The sequence below is a fragment of the Mandrillus leucophaeus genome, unplaced genomic scaffold, assembly GCF_000951045.1.
Source record: "Mandrillus leucophaeus isolate KB7577 unplaced genomic scaffold, Mleu.le_1.0 Scaffold150, whole genome shotgun sequence".
Lineage (NCBI taxonomy): Eukaryota > Metazoa > Chordata > Mammalia > Primates > Cercopithecidae > Mandrillus > Mandrillus leucophaeus.
Genome location: NW_012101477.1, coordinates 5,080,089 through 5,099,185, shown reverse-complemented (window position 1 = coordinate 5,099,185; position 19,097 = coordinate 5,080,089). Strand labels below are relative to the sequence as shown.

The 19,097-nt window shown below is 51.2% G+C and overlaps 1 protein-coding gene across 2 annotated transcripts in view; it reads right to left on the bottom strand.

Moving 5' to 3' along the window:
- The window catches only part of SOGA1 (suppressor of glucose, autophagy associated 1), a 103,463-nt gene that overhangs the window by 17,623 nt on the left and 66,743 nt on the right, over window positions 1–19,097 (bottom strand). Inside the window, exons 9-14 of one of the 2 annotated variants that reach the window (XM_011975013.1) lie at window positions 12,977–13,081; window positions 11,838–12,005; window positions 9,974–10,225; window positions 4,606–4,677; window positions 3,988–4,058; window positions 344–1,694 (exon numbers count right to left, since the gene is read on the bottom strand). In XM_011975013.1, coding sequence (XP_011830403.1) covers window positions 344–1,694; window positions 3,988–4,058; window positions 4,606–4,677; window positions 9,974–10,225; window positions 11,838–12,005; window positions 12,977–13,081 — 2,019 coding nt within the window. The remainder of the gene's footprint in view (window positions 1–343; window positions 1,695–3,987; window positions 4,059–4,605; window positions 4,678–9,973; window positions 10,226–11,837; window positions 12,006–12,976; window positions 13,082–19,097) is intronic. The other variant, XM_011975014.1, reaches the window with a different exon arrangement.

The following is a 19,097-nucleotide window of genomic DNA, read 5'->3' as shown; positions in this document are numbered from 1 at the left end:
AAAATATCTATTTTTTGAGACGGAGTCTTACTCTGTCACCCAGGCTGGAGTGCAGTGGCACAATCTCAGCTCACTGCCGCCTCCGCCTACTGTGTTTAAGTAATTCTCCTGCCTCAACCTCCAGAGTAGCTGGGATGACAGATGCACGCCACCACGCCCGGCCAATTTTTGTATTTTTAGTAGAGATGGGGTTTTCACCATGTTGGCCAGACTGGTCTCAAATTCCTGATCTCAGGTGATCCGCCCGCCTCAGCTCATACTTCTGAACTTAAAAACCCAAAGAGCTTGGACCTTATATACTAACTCCACCTACCAAGAAAAAGGACAGACCCCACCCACCTACCTCACTGGGAAGGACCACGGCTCCGTCTCCGTCCCGGAGGACACCATCCTTCCCCACCTGGGGGAGCATGGTGAGTCTGGCCTCCTCGCTGCTGACCGACTTGGCTGCCTTCTTGTTCAGGATCCTGGCCACACCCTCCGGCTGATGGTAGCTGGCTGGGGAGAGGGGTTCTGGCTTCTTGGTGCCCTCCTCTCCTGCTGCCGAGGTGGGGCTTGGTGCCCGGCCACACACATTACGGAAGAACTCCTGCACAATGCCATACTTGGGAGGCTCGGGCTTGGCCCGCGTCTCAGACATGCCCAGTTTCCAGACAGACTCCGTGCTCCCTGAGTGCTCCACCACACTGAAGAGGCTGGAGAGTCCGTCATTGATGTTTCTCAATACAGGGCTGTCCCGCGTGGTGGTGGAGCGGGCCCAGGCCGAGCCGTTCTGCTTGCCCTGGTGCAGGTTCCACAGGCTGCGGTCCTTGCTGCTATCCAGCTTGGACACAGACCGCCTCTGGAGCTTTGGCGAGCCATACTTGGGGGAGCAGCAGGGCCGCTCGATGCGTGAATGGACCTTGTCCAGGGAGGAGGAGATCTGCTTGCTGCGCACAGACACAAGTGAAGAGCTTCGGGGTGACCAGGCCTTGCCGTGGAGGCTGCTGCGGGGTGGGTCGGTCTGCAGGCCCACGCTGACCGTGCGGATGGTCTGTGTGCCCACACTGGCCAGGCCCACCGTCTGGCTGGACGTGCTCTTCACTTTCCTCTCCAGCGAGCCGGAGCGCATGGCCTGGCGCACGCAGTTGGTGATCTCCTTCATGTCATCACTCATGTTGCCTGACATCTCGAAGTCATGCAGGGCCGCTGGGAAGCTAGGCCCGGCTGCTGAGGGGCTGCTGGCTGAGCCTCCATCCAGGCGCTGCCGTGAGAAGTTGCAGAGCCACCGACCATAGGAGCTCTCAGCCAGCCCATCAGCCTCGGCCGACTCTTTGGGCTTGGCTGTGGTGAAGAGGAAGCCGGGCTCGATAATGATCTTGCCCTCTTTGTCATGAACCACAGGGACTCCCAGGCGCCGGGCCACCGGGGGGCTATAGTAGACTCGGATGCCCGTCTTGTCGGGAGCTGTGTAGCTGCGCTGCATCTGCCTCCCTGGGGGGTCCTGGCAGGCCAGGGCACCCAGGTGGTTGCAGTCCCTCGATGAGAGCCCAGGCTTCTCCTTGGTGTCTTTCTCTGGATCCCCAGGCTCAGAACTCACAAAGCCAAAGGCAGGGTTGTTAGGCAGCTTCTTGCCTCGGGCGTCTCCACCAGCGAGGTAAGGGGAACAGTCGAGCAAACTTTCAAACTCAGACATGGAGGAAACAGATTTGGTTCTGCAAAGGGCAGGAGGAAACGTGATTATTAGTGGAAGTAACACTGAGGACACACTCTGGTCTACCACCCTGGTCCGTGTGCTGCGCGAGAGCAGAGACCAGGACTGTCTTGTTCACCTCTTGTAGAAGATGTTGTTGGTGCCCAGCCCCACATTCTGTCTGCATTTTCTTTCTTTCTTTTCTTTCTTTTTTTTTTTTTCCCAAACAGGTCTTGAAATGTCACCCAGGCTGGAATGCAGTGGTGATATCACAGCTCACTGCAGCCTTAAACTCCTGGGCTCGAGTGATCCTCCCATTTCAGCCTCCAGAGCAGCTGGGACTACAGGGGTACACCACCATATCTGGCTAATTTTGTGTGTGTGTGTGTTTTTTTTGTTTTTTTTTTTTGAGACAGAGTCTCGTTCTGTCACCCAGGCTGGAGTGCAATGGCATGATTTCCGCTCACTACAACTTCCACCCTCTGGGTTCAAGCGATTCTCCTGTCTCCGACTCTGGAGCAGATGAAATTACAGGTGTGCACTACCACGTCTGGCTAATTTTTATATTTTTAGTAGAGGTGGGGTTTCTCGATGTTGGCCAGGCTGGTCTGGAACTCCTGACGTCAGGTGATCCACCCACCTCAGCCTCCCAAAGTACTGGGATTACAGACATGAGCCACCGCGCCCAGCCTAATGCCTGGCTAATTTTTAAAAAAATTTTTGTAGAGATGGGGGTCTCCCTATGTTGCCCAGGCTGGTCTCAAACTCCTGGCCTCAAGCAGTCTTCCTGCCTCTGCCTCTCAAAATGCTGGGATTATAGGCATGAGCCACTGTACCTGGCCTCTCTCTGTACTTTCACCTATACACCTAAAACTGCATACTCTGAACTGCATACTCCACCATTCTCTACCTGATGGCTTTTTTTCTGCCTGTGGGATCATACTTGGCTGTCCTCCACATAGAAGAAGCTAGACCCAGCACTTTGGGATGCTGAGGCAGGCAGATCACCTGAGGTCAGGAATTTGAGACCAGCCTGACCAAGATGGTGAAACCCTGTCTCTTACTAAAAATACAAAAATTAGCCGAGCGTGGTGGTGTGCGCCTGTAACCCCAGCTACTCAGGAGGCTGAGGCAGGAGAATCACTTGAACCTGGGAGGCAGAGGTTGCAGCGAACTAAGATCGTGCCATTGTACTCCACCCTGGGAGATGGAGCAAAACTCCATTTCAAAAAAAAAACAACCCAAACCGAAGCTAGAAATAGCACAGAGTTAATGAGTGAATGCCCCTAAACACAGCCCTCGACAAACAATAGGTGGGATATGGTGAACAAGTGCCCCAGCCTCCTTGTTTCTCGGGCGGGATGACTCTAAGCTGCACGTTCTACTCTGGCTCCCTGAGTTCCTCCGACAGCCTGAACTCCAGTTGCCCGTGGGATAACCTGGTTGAAGCTCCTTTTATTGGCTGCCTTCCCTTCCCTGTCTCACTTCCAAGTGTTTCCTGAAATTCTGTCCCAAATAAACCATTTGCACTTAAATCCTTGTCTCAGAGTTTGCTTATGGGGGAACCCAAACTAAGACGCCATGAAGCTCCTGGCACACATATTGCCTGAATCACTGAACATGCCAGGCACATGGAAATGCATGTGTCAGACCACTCTGATGAACTCCAAGAGGCAGCTCATATCATCCCCACTAGACAGAGATGGGAAGTACTGCTCAAGGTCAAGGTCATAGAGCTAGAACTGGCAGGGGTGGCATTCAAACCTGGCCCTCTGGCTCTAGCCTGTCCTGCCTGCCTTGCTTCTGGGCTGGTCTGATGGCAGCTGGGGGTTCTGTTTCCCTGACTCCTTTCATGGGTTTCCTAACAGTGGAGACGTGGTCCTTACAGTCTTGGGGTGGGGGTCTCCTTGGCCACAGCACAGGGCTGGGCCCAAAGGATGCTGCTCAATAATCCCAGGAATGGAGGTCCATCTCGACTCTCCTCACTCCAGAGACAGGAGAAAAGAATCCCAAGAGGAGCTAAATGGTTTGCTTCCACCTGTGTTCCATTCCCAGACTCAAACAACATGCAGCAGCCTGGAATTCCCACTGCCCCAAGCTTTCCAGCTCCTGCGTGGTTCAGGTTCCAGAGAAACCATATCCCGATGCTCTCCCAACTCAGATGCAGGGAGGGTGGCAGCAGGAAGAGGGCGAAGGGGCGGGGCAGGGCTGCAGCAAAAGCAGGCAGAGTGGGTGCAGGGCCCAGCAGGGAGCGAAGAGGGGTGAGGCTGTGGGGCGGGACAGAGAGGCAGAGCGGGGGACCAGGATGCAAGCACCTCTTTAACCCGTTTCCTCCAAGCTCAACTTCGGAAACAGCTTCCTTGTCGTGGATCTTCTCACTGCGTGTCTGTCAAGGAGGAGAGACAGGACGGGTCAGTTCCGGCCACGAGAGCACTAAGGGCATGGAACGCGAGACCAGCCCGGACCTCAATGCCTGAGTCTCCTCATCTGGAGAGCAGAAACGATGTCATCATTCTAGCATGGTCAGTTTCTGGCTGCATTGCATCTAATTCCTCCACCAAATGTGATCCAGGCTGGGCCAATCAGAGCTCCAAGAGTGACCCACCCAAGGAAAGGGACCACTTAGAATTTAATCCAAATGTGGTGACTGCAACAAAGCATCCAGTGGCCCCTGCTCAGCTGGCGGTGGGCTTGTCTTCTCCCTCCTCAACCCTACTCCCTCACTTAGCCCAGTCCCTGGGTGTTCTTTGTCTTTTTTTTTTTTTTTTTTGAGGCAGGAACCATGAGATACAGACTCTAAGGCTGAGGGGCCCAAGGTGCAAGGGTGTAACCTGTGAGACAGGGTTAGCAACTTCTGTCATGTCCCCCACGAGCAGGGACTTTTATGGTATAGCCAGGGGCCAAGATAACATGGCAGCAGCTGCCCCACTCACCTCCTTCCAGCTGTTGTCCTGCTTCTCCAGCTCCGAGTGCTTCAGGACCCAGGGGTCGGCAGCCTTCTGCAGCTGGGCAAGGGCAGAGAGGGTGGGTCGGTAATGGGCAAAGCTATTAAGCAGAACCCCGCTCTAAGCAAAGCCACTCCCCAGACTCTACTCTGCAGCCCACATAACCTACATCATGGACCAGGGGCCACCTTCTCAGTGGGTAGCAGCTCAGAGCGCACCCCTCCGCCTGGTGGATTTGGAAAATGATAATAAAAGCAACTACTTGCAGACATCCTTCTAGATGTCATTATACCTAATATAGTAACAGCCATTACTATGTGAATTCATTGTACAATTCACAGAACAGCTAGACCAGCTAAGCAGCAGCTACATCCAATCAGAGTGGCAAATGTAAGATCCAGGCACCCCCACTGCTCCATCCACAGTGGCCATCATTCACAGATCCCAGCACTCTTTCCCGCTAGGCCTTGAGGGGCCTCTGCTTCCCTCCCTTCTTGGAGGTCCATCACCTCCAGGTGGCTTGTGATGGAACCAATCTCTTATGCAAACATTAGTTAATTTTTTTTTTTTTTTTTTTGAGACAGAGTCTTACTCTGTTGCCCAGACTGGAGTGCCGTGGTACGATCTCAGCTCACTGCAACCTCTGCCTCCCAGGTTCAAGCGATTCTCCTGCCTCAGCCTCCAGAGTAGCTGGCATTACAGGGATGCACCACCTTGCCTGGCTAATTTTTGTATTTTTAGTAGAGACGGGGTGTCACCATGTTGGCCAGGTTGGTCTTGAACTCCTGGCTCAGGTGATCCACCCGCCTCAACCTCCCAAAGTGCTGGGATTACAGGCATGAACCACTGCGTCCGGCTGCATTAGTTAATTTAATTCTCACAGAAACTGTGTATGGTAGGTGTTCCTGTGGTTATTTCCAGTTGGCAGATGAGAGGATCAAGACTGAGAGAAGAGGTCGGGCAGCTGACTGAGTGAATGATCGTAACAACAGTGTAGCACTTCCCATTGCTGGTGACTCCATCTGTACCATCTGGCACTACAACCTTCTCTGGAGGACTGCCTTGGGTAACCAGGACCCAATCACTGCCAATGACGGACAAAGACAGGGGTCCAGAAGACTGGCCCTAAAGGTGGACCCCTTGCCTTAAGGTGGACCAAACTGTGGGGTGATTTACTGTTTATACTCCTGGGCACATCATGGGGTCAGGCCGAGGGCAGATTTCATCTGAAAGCGTATCTTACATGGTTTCTTCCCCTTCCCCATCCTGGCTCCATCCGTTAACAAATCACTTGCACACAGGGTAACCAACTCATCCTGGTTTGCCCAGGACTTTCTCAGTGTTTGTACTGAAAGTCCCATGTCCCAGAACCCTCAGTTCTAAAAACAACCAGGAGGCTATGGCTAGGACTATTCTAGTTTTAAAAGTCACAGTCTCGGGAATGCCCTCAGTCCCAGGCAAGCCGGCATGGGTTGGTCACCTTACTTGTACTTGAATCCATGTCTAGAGCTTTGCTTCTTAGAAACCCAACATGAGACAAACAGGACAACAATGAAAATAACACTAGGCCAGGTGTGGCAGCTCGCAACTGTAATCCCAGCACTTCCGGAGGCTGAGGTGGGAGGATCACTTGAGCCTAGCAGTTTAAGATCAGCCTGGGCAACACAGGGAAACCCCATGTCTAAAAAAAAACCACAAAAGTTGCCGGGCATGGTGGCTCACGCCTGTAATCCCAGCACTTTGAGAGGTCGAGGCAGGTGGATCACCTGAAGTTGGGAGTTCAAGACCAGCCTGACCAACATGGAGAAACCCTGTCTCTACTAAAAATACAAAAAATTAGCCGGGTGTGGTGGCGCATGCCTGTAATCCCAGCTACCCGGGAAGCTGAGGCAGGAGAATCGCTTGAACCCATGAGGCGGAGGTTGCGGTAAGCCAAGATCGTGCCATTGCACTTCAGCCTGGGAAATAAGAGCGAAACTCCATCACAAAAATAAATAAGTAAATAAATATTCAAAAGTTATCCAGGCGTGTTAGAGTGTGCTCCCAGCTACATGAGAGGCTGAGGTGGGAGGATCACTTGTGCCTGGGAGGCAGAGCTTGCAGTGAGCTGAGATGGTGCCACTGCACTCCAGCCTGGGTGACGGAGCAAGACCTTGCCTCAAAATAAGAAAAGAAAGAAACTAAGAAAGGAAGAAGAAGGGAGGGAGGGAGGGAAGGGAAGGGAGGGGGGAAATAACACTAACATCAGTGAACAGCAATGACAGATGAAGACCACAGAATCAAACCAAGCCCCAGACAAGGGTGGGCTTAGGAAGCACTTTGATTCTTGTGGTTATCTCACTTTATTTCCATAGCTGCCCTGAAAAATGAGAACGTCAAGTATGGTCATCCTTATTTTACAGATGAGGCCCAGAGATCAGAGGTGACTTGACTGGGGTTGTACCTGGTGGAGCCAGGTAAGGACTGGGGACTCCTGGTCAGAAGCTCTTTCCCACCAGCCACTCTGCTACTTTCACCAGTCTGGCTTAATCGTCAGTCCAGTGTAAAGAATGCTGCTTTGGGGGATTTGGTTTAAAGTGCAGGAGGAAGAGGAATGTCAGAGAGACACAAGAGTTGCTAGAGGGCCGGCAAGTCCCTGATGTGAAAACAACAGCAGGACATGGAATCTGTGCCCTGATGAGCTGACAAGACATGCCTGTGGGCTGATATGTACCCCAGGGATGACACGAAGCTTGTTTCATAATTTCAAAATCATTTTAGAAATTTAGAATATTTAGAAATTTAGAAATATTTTGTTGTTAATAAAATAAGAAGGAATTATTCTTTTACAAACAGGAATTTGGCTTGATGGTGCAAACAGATGCATGCATCTGACCTGCTTTCCACATGGTACCTGCATTGTTCTGGAACTTGTTAGTCATCCTGCCATCCTGCACTCCCCAAGCACAGGCTCCTAGCAGGTGTGAACCTCACAGGAGCTCTGTCCCTGCAGGAGAGTGGGCATGGCCCAGGACCAGGAACTTTCCAGATTTGGGAGTTCTGCCAGATTCTGGTCCTCTCCCTTACTCACTTTATGACCTTGGGCCAATCACTTTGCCTCTGTCTCCTCATCTGAAAAAGGGGTTTCATGAACGTGACCTTGCAGGGCTGTTGAAGTACTGAAGAGAACATTAGGAAGAGGAAATACCTAAGATCAATAAACTCATGAAAAATGCTCACCTTCAGTAAGTCAGAGAAACGCAAAGTAAAGCAATGAGATAGCATTTCACACCCTAATTTGGGCAGACGTTTCAAAGACTGGTAATCACAGCAACTGGCAAAGATGAAGCAAAAAGGGCCTTCTCGTCCTTCTAACTGTGCAGCTGGTGGGAGGGTACAAGGGCAAAGCTTTTCTAGAAGGCAGCCTGGCAGTTACCATCAACTATAAATGCTTATGCCCTTGGATTTAGCAATTTCACCTCTAGGAATCTATGCTACTGAAATATTTATGCGTGTGCAGAAATATATGTGTGGAGATGTTCACTGAGGCACAACTTGAACTTTTTTTCTTTTTTTAGATACCTTCGTATCTAAAAAAAAGTCTCACTCTGTTGCCCAGGCTGGAGTGCAGTGGCACAATCACGGCTCACTGCAGTCTTGATCTCCCGAGTTCAAGCAATCCTCCCACCTTGGCCTCCCACGTAGCTGGGACTACAGGCGCACACTGCCACATCCAGCTTCAGGTCACAACTTTCAATAGGGAAAAACTGGAAACAATCTAGATTTAATCACTGTAGATAACAAATCATAGTATCTCCACACTGGGAACACCAGGCACCAGGCACGCTGAATGAGGAAGGTCTCCGTACTCTTTTGTGAACAGCTCTCCAGGAAAGAGGCAAAGTATAAATAAATGGACATTACAACTTGATTAATGATTTTAAAACAAACGAACAAAACCCTGTAAATATAAATTTAAATAGCAAGAAAGGCCCAGCTACCTGGGACGCTGAGGTAGGAGGATGGCTTGAGACCAGGAGCTCAAGCCCAGCCTGGGCCATACAGTAAGACCCCATTTCTTACTGTGAGCCACTGCACCTGGCCTAAAAAAATTTTTTTAATTAACAAAAAATGACAAGAAATGGAGGGAGTAGGTTGAAATATGCCTTTGTAATATTTGGACCTTATATAAAGATGAAGTCCTGGTTTATGTGATTAAAATTAAAAGTAAGGCCAGGCGCGGTGGCTCACGCCTGTAATCCCAGCACTTTGGAAGGCCAAGGTGGGTGGATCATCTGAGGTCAGGAGTTCGAGACCAGCCTGGCCAACATGGTGAAACCCCATCTCTACTAAAAATAAAAAATTAGCCGGGTGGGGTGGCAAGCGCCTGTAGTCCCAAGCTACTCAGGAGGCTGAGGCAGGAGAACTGCTTGAACCCGGGAGGCAGAGGTTGCAGTGAGCCGAGATCGCACCTCTGCATTCCAGTCTGGGTGACAGAGTGAGACTGTCTCAAAGAAAAAATAAATTAATTTAAAAAAATAAAATAAAAGTAAGGCCGGGCATGGTGGCTCACGCCTGTAATCGTAGCACTTTGGGGGGCTGAGACGGGAGGATCACTTGAGGCCAGGAGTTCGAGACCAGCCTGGCCAACATGGTGAAACCCTATCTCTATTAAAAACGTAAAAATTAGCCAGCCATGGTAGCACACGCCTGTAATGCCAGCTACTGAGGAGGCTGAGGCGCATGAATCACTTGAACCTGGGAGGCGGAGGCTGCAGTGAGCCAAGCGTGCACAGTGCACTCTAATAAATAAGTAAATAAAAATATAAGTGAAAGGAAGGGAAAAGTCAAAATCAAGAGTGGAGCAGAGCAGCATATGGTAGGTGGCGGCTGGCTGCATGAAGTGAACTATAATGGGGAGTGAGGGTCAATGATTGCTTTTCCTTTCCTCCTTCTTTTGATTGAAGGCCTCCCAATTTTCCCATGGGAACCACTCTTAGTTCCTCCCTCTTGGTTCCTGAGTTTGGGTAGGCTCCAGGGATGGGCACATGACCCATATCTGGTCAATCCACTGTACTTGCTAAGCTGTAAGATATGAGCATGAAACTAACGGTGGCCATATTTGGGAACAGCTTGTTTAAGAGTAAAGCTAACACAGAGGAAAGCAGGCCTGACAGGCAGAGGCAGAAAGGAAGATCTAGTTCCCACTGCATTCTCTAAGTGCCTGGATCCAGCTATACCCGAAGGAGATGCTGTGCCAGACCTCACTGGACGAGCACCTAGATCCAGCTATACCTGAAGGAGTTCCTGCTTCTGAATCATTTCTGTAGCAACTCTCCCTTGCGGGTGGAAGTAGCTTGGCAGGGGTGGGCCTCACCTGGCTTAGGCGGTTCTGCAGGTCCTTCACCTGCTGCTCCACCTGCTGCTTCTCACCCTGCAGCCGCTCCACCAGCTGCAGCTTCTCCTGGCTCCAGTTGTGCTCGCTGATCTGCAGCTGCCGCGTCAGCTCCATGACAGCGCTGTAGGACTCAGCCAGGAGGTGCTGCTGCTCCTCACGCTCCCTCTGTAGGGCTGCCTTCCAGTCGGGCCCTGCCCGCTCCCCAGCCCCCTTCCCCGCCTTCAGCTCCATCTGCGGAAAGAAGCAGACTGAGCAGCTGGCAGCAGGAGGCCACTCCTCTCGGCCCTCCTCTCTCCTTCCCTCCCAGGTGCCAGCAGGGGAAAAGGGGAGAGGTCCCTCAGAAGACCCCTCACCAGGGACTAACCCAGCTTAGTCCTCCCCACTCACAACTAACCCCTAACCCCTCCACACAATAAGGGTTTGAAGAGTTCTTTCTATAAGCCAAGCTCTGCTGTGGGCTTTTCAGGTATGATGTCAGTATCCTCATGAAAACTCTGCAAGATTACTAGTGGTCACTCCGGCAAGATGGTTTTCTTGGCCTCAGACCTCAGGGTGGCAGGAAGGGGAATGTGCAACCTTTAGACTCAGTGCCCCCCATTAACCCCCATGGGCTGGTCAGGTTCTTGGTGGGAGGAGCACCTGAAATGCCCAGGTCTTTAGGGGCAGCAGGTATAGTGGACAGTGCAGATGGAGGGAGCTGTGAGAGCTGCAGAGAGGGTTAGGAGGGGAGAGTAGTGGCCCCAGGAAGCAGCCAGGAGACTGTGAGCAGTGGGAAGAAGGTGGAATTGGGGCTGGGCATGGTGGGTCACGCCTGTACTCCCAGAATTTTGGGAGGCCGAGGCGGGCAGATCACTTGAGATCAGAAGTTCAAGACTAGCCTGGCCAACATGGTGAAACCCTATCTCTACTAAAAATACAAAAATTAGCTGGGTGTGGTGGTATGCCATCTATAATCCCAGTTACTTTGGAGGCTGAGGCAGGAGAATCGCTTGAACCCGGGTGGCAGAGGTTGCAGTGATCCAAGATTGCACCACTGCACTCCAGCCTGGGTGACACAGTGAGATTCCGTCTCAAAAAAAATAAACAAACAAAAAAGGAGGTGGAATTGGGGTCACAGGGAGCCAGGGGTTAGAGGTTTGGGGGAGCAAGGGCCAGTCTGCCACTTATTAGCCGGGTGACCTTGGGAGATAAATTTAACTCATCTGTGCCAGTTTTGTCACCTGTCCAGCAGAGACCATCGGAGTGCCTGCCTCCCAGAGGCTGCTGCTGCCTGGGAAGAGAGTTTGCGGCAGGGGCAGGCTGGATGGAAGAGGCTGGAGCCCGAGCTGTGGGGCAGAACATTCTCTCCGAGTGGGAGGAAGCCTACCCTCTCACTCTTCAGACCAAAGGAGGCGGCAAGTCAGCCTCAGGCGCACAGCAGACCCCAAACCCAAACCCCCAGGGCTCCTGGTTAAAGCTCCTTTGGGCACGCTGGGGAGTTGCGGGGGGCCCCCAGTTTGAGTGGAGGGAGCAAAACAGAGCCAGGCAGTGGGGGCTGAAGGACTGCTTATGAGGAAAGGAACGAACAAATGAGGACAGCAGGCAGTGGGGGTGCGCGCCAGCCTCACCTGTGAGCCCAGGGTGCAATCCCTCACCTTCCTTCCCTTCCCCCGTGACTCCCATTCCCCACCGTTTCTGATACCCTTGCTGTGTGACTTTAGGCAAGTCTCTTGCCCTCTCTGGGCCACAGGTGAAGCAAAGGGGTTCTTAGTCCTCTAGGAGCATGGCCTTGGCATCCTACTCCGATCTGACAGCTAAAGGCTTGGGTGAGAGGGGAGAGGCCTCTGACAGGTGGGGGGCTCACCTGGGTGGTATGGCCCTTGAGCTCTGCCCGCTCTGTCTCCCAGGTAGCCTTGGCCTTAGCAAATTGTTGCTGAAGCTCCGTCAGACCACGGCGTTCATCCCGGAGCAGCCAGCACAGCTCCTTCAGCGTCACCTTCATGTCGGCCAGTGTCTTGATGTACTCATTGGGCTGCAGACAGAAGGCAAAACCTGAGTCAAGAGCCTCGGCGGGCAGGGAGGGGAATCTGGGCTCAGAGAACTCACCTAGGAGTCCAGCTTGGGACTCCACGAGGCCTCAGGCAAGTCCCACGGCCTCTCTAGGTCATCTCACCCATAATATGGGAATGACAAGCCCAGCCCTGGCTACCTCCTAGGCTGACATGAGTCCCAAATCTGACACCAAGAAAAAAAACCCTGCAGTTACAATAATAATTATTCAGCCTAACTCTGAGCTGAATCATCTGGCTTCTTCAAGGCTCTGTAGCGTCTAGGCCGTGGATCTTTCTCCTCACTCAGGATCCTCTCTGACACACGCAGGCCAGTGTGGGATCTAATTCATGCAGACTCCCTCAGTTTGCCTGACTCGGTCTCAAATCTTCTCTCCTGGGCCCATGCCCTCATTTCCCATCCCTACCCCAGCTTACTGTGTGTGACCCTGGGATCCGGACCCCACTGTTCTCTCTGACTTATGGCTTGATTTGAAGGTTCCTGACCCTAGACCACAAGGCCCCTCTTAGATGCTTCTAGCCTGATGTCCTTACCCTCACCATGTACCTCCCAAACCATACTCAATACGAAAACACCTTGCCACACCTTACTCAATACCAAAACACCTTGCCACACCTTAGCACACCCAGTTCTCTTGGTCCAAAATAGTCTTTCCCCCATTCTCTATTAGGTAAACTCCTATACATCCTTCAAAACCCATCATCTATGACCTGTGATGCTGTCCCCTATACTGCAAAGATAATTACTTGCTGTCTTGCCTATGACCTCACAGTCCATCATCTGGATTCTGTTACTGCCCTGGGCTGACCAGGCAATAACCTTCTGTAACTCCAGTGTCCAGGAATGGGGTCAGAGAAAGCAGTAGGAATTGATCACTGAGCAGACAAAGGAATGAATGGACACAACAGGACCGCGAAGGGGCTGGAAACACACCGTGTTCTGGGTCCAGCTGTCCCCCATGCAGGCCTTGTTATCAGAATGCTGAGCGTTTATCTCCTCTTCCTCCATCAGCAGGTACAGCTCCTTCATGCTGTTCACCTGTTTTTTAAAAACCATGCTTAACTGCAGGTGGGAAGTTTTCCCAAATTTTAATTCCAACCTTGGGCACCACGTAGGTCGAGGAGCACAACCGGACAATCAGGCCCTCCTAGCCTCCCACGACATCTGTTCTGCCCCAAAGACCAGGAAGCATCCCTGAGAGTCACTCTGAAATAACCATGTTGACAGGCTGGGTCAAGGCAGGCACTGCGGTTGAAATGAAAAGGCCACGTGCACTCCCACAATGCTACATAAGGGTGACCAAAGGTTTGGGTGGACAGAAGTGATCTTGCTGGGGGCTTGGATTTATTGCTGATGGATTCTGGGCAAGAGTCCAGGGCCAGCCAAGGAGATCAGGGACCTGGTTTAGGATGGAAATAAGGCAAAAGGGAATGAGTCATCTTCTGTGCTCAAGCAATCCTCCTGCCTCAGCCTCCCAAAATGCGGGGATTATAGGTGCGAGCCACCGTGCCTAGCATGATTATGTTTATATCTTATTAATTATGCCCATTTTGGTAAATGTACATATTTCTTAATTAGAGGCATATATGTTATGTAATTTTCTGTGTCTCTTTATTTTTTTTGAGACGGAGTCTCACTGTGTCACCCAGGCTGGAGTGCAATGGCATGATCTTGGCTCACTGCAACCTCTGCCTTGCAGGTTCAAGAGATTCTCCTGCTTCAGGCTCCCAAGCAGCTGGAACTACCAGTGTGCGCCACCGTTCCCAGGGAATTTTTGTATTTTTAGTAGAGATGGGGTTTCACCATGTTGGCCAGGCTGGTCTCTAACTCCTGACCTCAAGTGATCTGCCCACCTTAGCCTCTCGAAGTGCTGCGATTACAGGCGTGAGCCACTGCACCTGGCCAATTTTCTGTTTATACTCTATTTTTTCCTTTCCTAAAGTAAGTTTCTCTCTCTTTTACTCTAGGATATGGAAATGGCTAGAAAGGTTTTCACCAAATGTGGAGGGTTCAAGTCAGACAAACTGACTTAAAATATAGACTGTGTGGCCTGCAGGTCATTCCCTTAAACTGGGCTTCGTCCAGAGGACCGTGAGACTTCCAAACAGGTGAGAGGGCTCCTATGTTTCCAAACGTCACAGAAGAGAGAGCTTCAGACAAGAGGCTCGAGGCTGATGCTCCCAGGGCGGCCCTGTGTCAGGCACTGCAGGGTCAGGGCAGCAGGGTGTGGGCCCATGGAATGGCGGCAGGGACTCTCCCATGAGGCCCTGGGGAGGAGCTGGTGGCCTTAGAGAATGATGAGCTCCACTGAGATAGGGTGATGCAGGGTCTTGCTATACACTCAGGTCTAACTGTCATGCCTGGCTCCTAGGGCATCTGGGCTCCTCTGGAGTACCCCTGATGGCGTACATGGCAACCTGAGGCATGCCAATGCTCCCTATTTGATCTGGAAAGGGGCCTACAGACAGTAGCCTGGACGAGGAGGGCCAAGCCTGGGCTAGATTCGAGGTACCTGAACCCAAAAGGACAAGGCCAAAGTGAGCAGTGTCAACTAAGATGAGTGTGACCAAGGTCTGACATCCTTGTAAGTCCCCTTCTCCTCCCTGCTGCTGTGCTGATGACAGGAGACAGGGGCTTTGAGCAGCAGAGGGTCCTGCACAGACTGGGGCACGAATGGGCCAGGTGGGTCCTTTCTAAACTTCACACATTCCCAAAGCTCTGCCCCCACACATTTCCTGCCACACCCTAATACCACCTGTACTATCACCAGTGTTTTTAAGTCAGCCTACTCCCTCTTGTTAAATAAACATATCTTTCGGCTGGGCATGGTGGCTCATGTCTGTAATCCCAGCACTTTGGGAGACCAAGGGGGATGGATTACTTGAGGTCAGGAGTTCAAGAGACCAGCCTGGCCAACATGGAGAAAACCTGTCTTTACTAAAAATACAAAAATTAGCTGGGTATGGTGCCACGTGCCTGTAATCCCAGCTACTCGGTAGGCTGAGGCAGAATTCCTTGAACCCGGGAGGTGGAGATTGCAGTGAGCCAAGATCGTGGCACTGCACTCCAGCCTGGGTAACAGAGTGAGACTCTGTCTCAAAAAAAAAAAAAAAAAAAAATTCTGGGAAGGGGCCCAGGGGAGCCTCCCAGGGCACTGAATAAAAATGTATACCTGTACCTGATGCTACTACAAAACTAGATTCCTACATTCACCTCAATACTGCTGCCTCTGAGGACTCTGTGTTAAAGACCTGCCAGCCCCAAGGATCCTTTCTGCTATTGAGGCCGGGACCAAGCGTGTCATCTTCCTCATGGTACCCCCAGCAAGCACCCTCCACATGCCCAGTAAAGAGCAACGATGGCCAGGTGCGGTGGCTAACACCTGTAATCCCAGCACTTTGGGAGGCTGAGGCGGGTGGATCACATGGTCAGGAGTTCGAGACCAGCCTGGTCAACATGGTGAAACCCCATCTCTACAAAAACTAGCAGGGCATGGTGGCAGGCGCCTGTAGTCCCAGCTACTCGGGAGGCTGAGGCAGGAGAATTGCTTGAACCTGGGAGACGGACGGAGATTGCAGTGAGCCGAGACTGTGCCACTTCACTCAGGCCTGGGCGACAGAGAGAGACTCCATCTCAAAAAAAAAAAAAAAAAAAAAAAAAAAAGGAGCAACGAATGCAGAGAAGGAAGCTTGCATGCTGATGGCAGGTATGCGAATCTAGGAGCTGTGTCAAATCCAGCTGGGCGTCCCTTTCCTGTCCCTCTCTCCCGAGCCCATACTCCCAGTCCCAGTCCCAGGCCCAATCTTACCTCGAGGAAGTCATCCCCCTCGCTGGGCAAAACCTTGCCCTGCCGCCAGCGCTTGAGGAACCACCTGAGCTTCATGAAGAGCAGCAGGAAGTTGTGCTTGAACTGCTGGGACTCCTGCACCAGCATGTTCTTCTCCTGGCTCCAGAATTTCTGCTCCAGCCTCCGCTGGAGGCTCAGACTCTGCAGCTCAAACTCCCGCCTCAGGAGCGCCCTCTGCTGGTCCTCCTTCAGCTGCCGGGGGACAAGAGCTTGAGCAATCCCAGGGCCCTTCCCTCTCCCCTACCCCTTTCCGGGCCCCTGGACTGGGGCAGGGAGGAAAGTCTGGGTGGTGCCTGTGAGTGATCCCTGCCCAGGATCCCACCACGCGTGGCGCAGTCTATTCAGATGAGCACTGCCCTCTGCTACTGCAGCCACAGTGACACATCACTGAAGGAGCTGGGATTTGACCCTGGCTCTGACTAAAAAAACATGACATCATATACTGAGCACCTCCTGGGAACCAAATGTCTCACGTGGACTCTCATGTTCAGTGAGGAACCTGCGAGGGTGAGCGATGATAGCAGGGAGGGGTGACGCGTGGAGAGCAAAGGGCGTGCCAGGGTTGAGGATGGCTGATGACTAGGCAACACCCTAGGAAAAAATGCAGAGTCATGGCTAACAGAGGGACCTGGATTAGAGGCCCAGCTCCGCTGCGCTCTGGATGTGCAACCCTGGGCAGAGCACTCTGGCTCTCTGGGCGTCAGTTTCCCCATCTGCAAAATGGTGATAAGGGAAGACACAAGGATTAAAAGACATAATGGGTGGAAAGTGCATTGGACAGGCCCAGCATACAGAAAGGGCTTAACAAATGTTATTCCAGAACTATTATCTTGATTAGAAGCCAGGTCTGATGAGGGCACCATTTCATAAATGGGAAACTGAGGTCCTGAGAGAAAACAGGACTGGCCCCAGGTCCCACAGTCAGCCAATGATAGTCCTATTACACAGCTAATGCACAATGGCACGTGCAATAACATCCCAGCAGGGCAAAGGGGCTGAAGACTCAGGTTTCCCTTAATTCTTTCATTCCTTTTTTTTTTTTTTTGAGATCACTCTGTCGCCCAGGCTAGACTGCAGTGGGACGATCTTGGCTCACTGTAACCTCTGCCTCCTGGGTTCAAGCGATTCTCTTGCCTCAGCCTCCCGAGTAGCTGGGATTACAGGCGTGCACAAGCATGCCTGGCTAATTTTTGTATTTTTAGTAGAGGCGGGGTTTCACCACGTTGACAAGGTTGGTCTCAAACTCCTGGCCTCAAGTGATCTGCCTGCCTCGACCTCCCAAAGTGCTGGGATTACAAGGGTAAGCCACCACGCCCAGCCTGCCCTAACATTCTTGACTTCAGAGGGCCCATAGATCCTCAAGGCCTCTGCTTCCAGCTCAAAGAGGCTGTAGGAACAGCTGCCTGGAAAGCGCTGGGCACCACGCACCTGGACCATTTTCTGGTTGAAATTGTCGGCCTCCTCCTTTCGCAGCTGCCGCTCCTGGGAGAGCTGCTCTTGCAAGCCCCGGAGGCTGTCGTGGGCCTCAGCCAGCACCAGCTGCAGCTCCTTGATCTGTGGTGTGGACAGGGGACACAGATAATGAGGCGGGAGAGAGGGGAAGAAGTGGATAGAAATTGTGATCTCAGGATGACAGTGGTAGGGGAACGATGGGAAGTTGGACCCAAGCTGTCCAAATACAAATCAGGCAGAATGACTGTCCCCACCTTAGAGGGTCGTCATGATGATTAAATGAAACAGTACATATCAAATCTGGCTTTTGTTACCATTGGAACTTGATCTTTTCTCTTTGAAATTTATCTTAATAAGGTACTGGGGAAACTAAGTTTGATTCACAAAGATGTTCATTGTTTCATTGTTTATAATTGCAATATTTTAGAAACAACTTAGATACGAAATGATGGGACTTAAAAGACGTTTAATGGATCTATACATATGTAACAATCCATTCAGGGGTACCCTTAAGGACAGTGTCCTTATTTTATGTATGTTATTATGTTATACTTCAACAGAAAGTATAAAAACAAAACCAAAAAAGCTATAGACCTCCATAGAAAAACATATAAAGGACATGGACACACACTAAATGTAACCATGGGAACTGTGTGAAGACCTTCTGACCTCCGACCTTCACCCTCCCCTCCCTCCCTCCCTTCCTCCTTTCCTTCCTTCCTTCCCTTCCCTTCCCTCCATCCCTCCTCTCTCTCTCTCTCTCTCAATGGAGTTTTGCCAGACTTGAGCGCGATCTTGGCTCACTGCAACCTCTGCCTCCCAGGTTCAAGCAATTCTCCTGCCTCAGCCTCTCAAGTAACTGGGATTACAGGCGCCCGCCATCATACCTGGCTAATTTTTGTATATTTTTGGTAGAGACAGGATTTTGCCATATTGCCCAGGCTCATCTTGAACTCCTAGGCTTAAGCAATCTGCCCACCTGGGTCTTCCAAAGTGCTGAAATTACAGGTGTGAGTTACAGTGCCTGGCCCCAGAACTCCTACATAAAACATTCCTAGGTATGGCAAATGTCCCTCTGTGAAAGTAAACATTCATTATATGGTCAATAATATGATGATTTGGCAGTGGAAGGCACAGTGACTTGAGGTATATCTTCTGTATCTGTTTTGCATTAAAAATTTTTGCAGGGCTACATACCGTCTGCTCCCTGGTATCCTCCTTGAACTCAGTGTTCAACAGCACTGGGCAATTGTCACTGCTCAGTAAAGAGTGACTGAATGAAACAAATAATTGAATGTGTGCAGGAAATTATTTTTTCTACAGGTAAGCCTATAGAATAGGCCTACTTCCTGGCAGGGCACGGTGGTTCACGCCTGTAATACCAGCACTCTGGGAGGCCAAGACGGGAGGATCACTTGAGCCCCAGAGTTTGAGACCAGCCTCCTGGGCAACATGACAAAACCCTGTCTCTACTAAAAATATGAAAATTAGCTGGGCATGGTGGCACACGCCTATAGTCCCACCTAATCAGGAGGGCTTAGGCATGAGATTCATTTGAACTCAGGAAATGGAGGTTACAGTGAGCCAAGATTGTACCACTGCACTCCAGACTGGACAACAGAGCAAGACTCAGTCTAAAAAAAAAAAGAAAAACTAAAAAAGGCCTATTCCCTTTTCTTAGAAAATGAGAAGTAAGTTATCTCGGTTTTTTATCTTTTTGCCATGGCTTCCAGGAGGCTCACTTAGAGAGTCTGA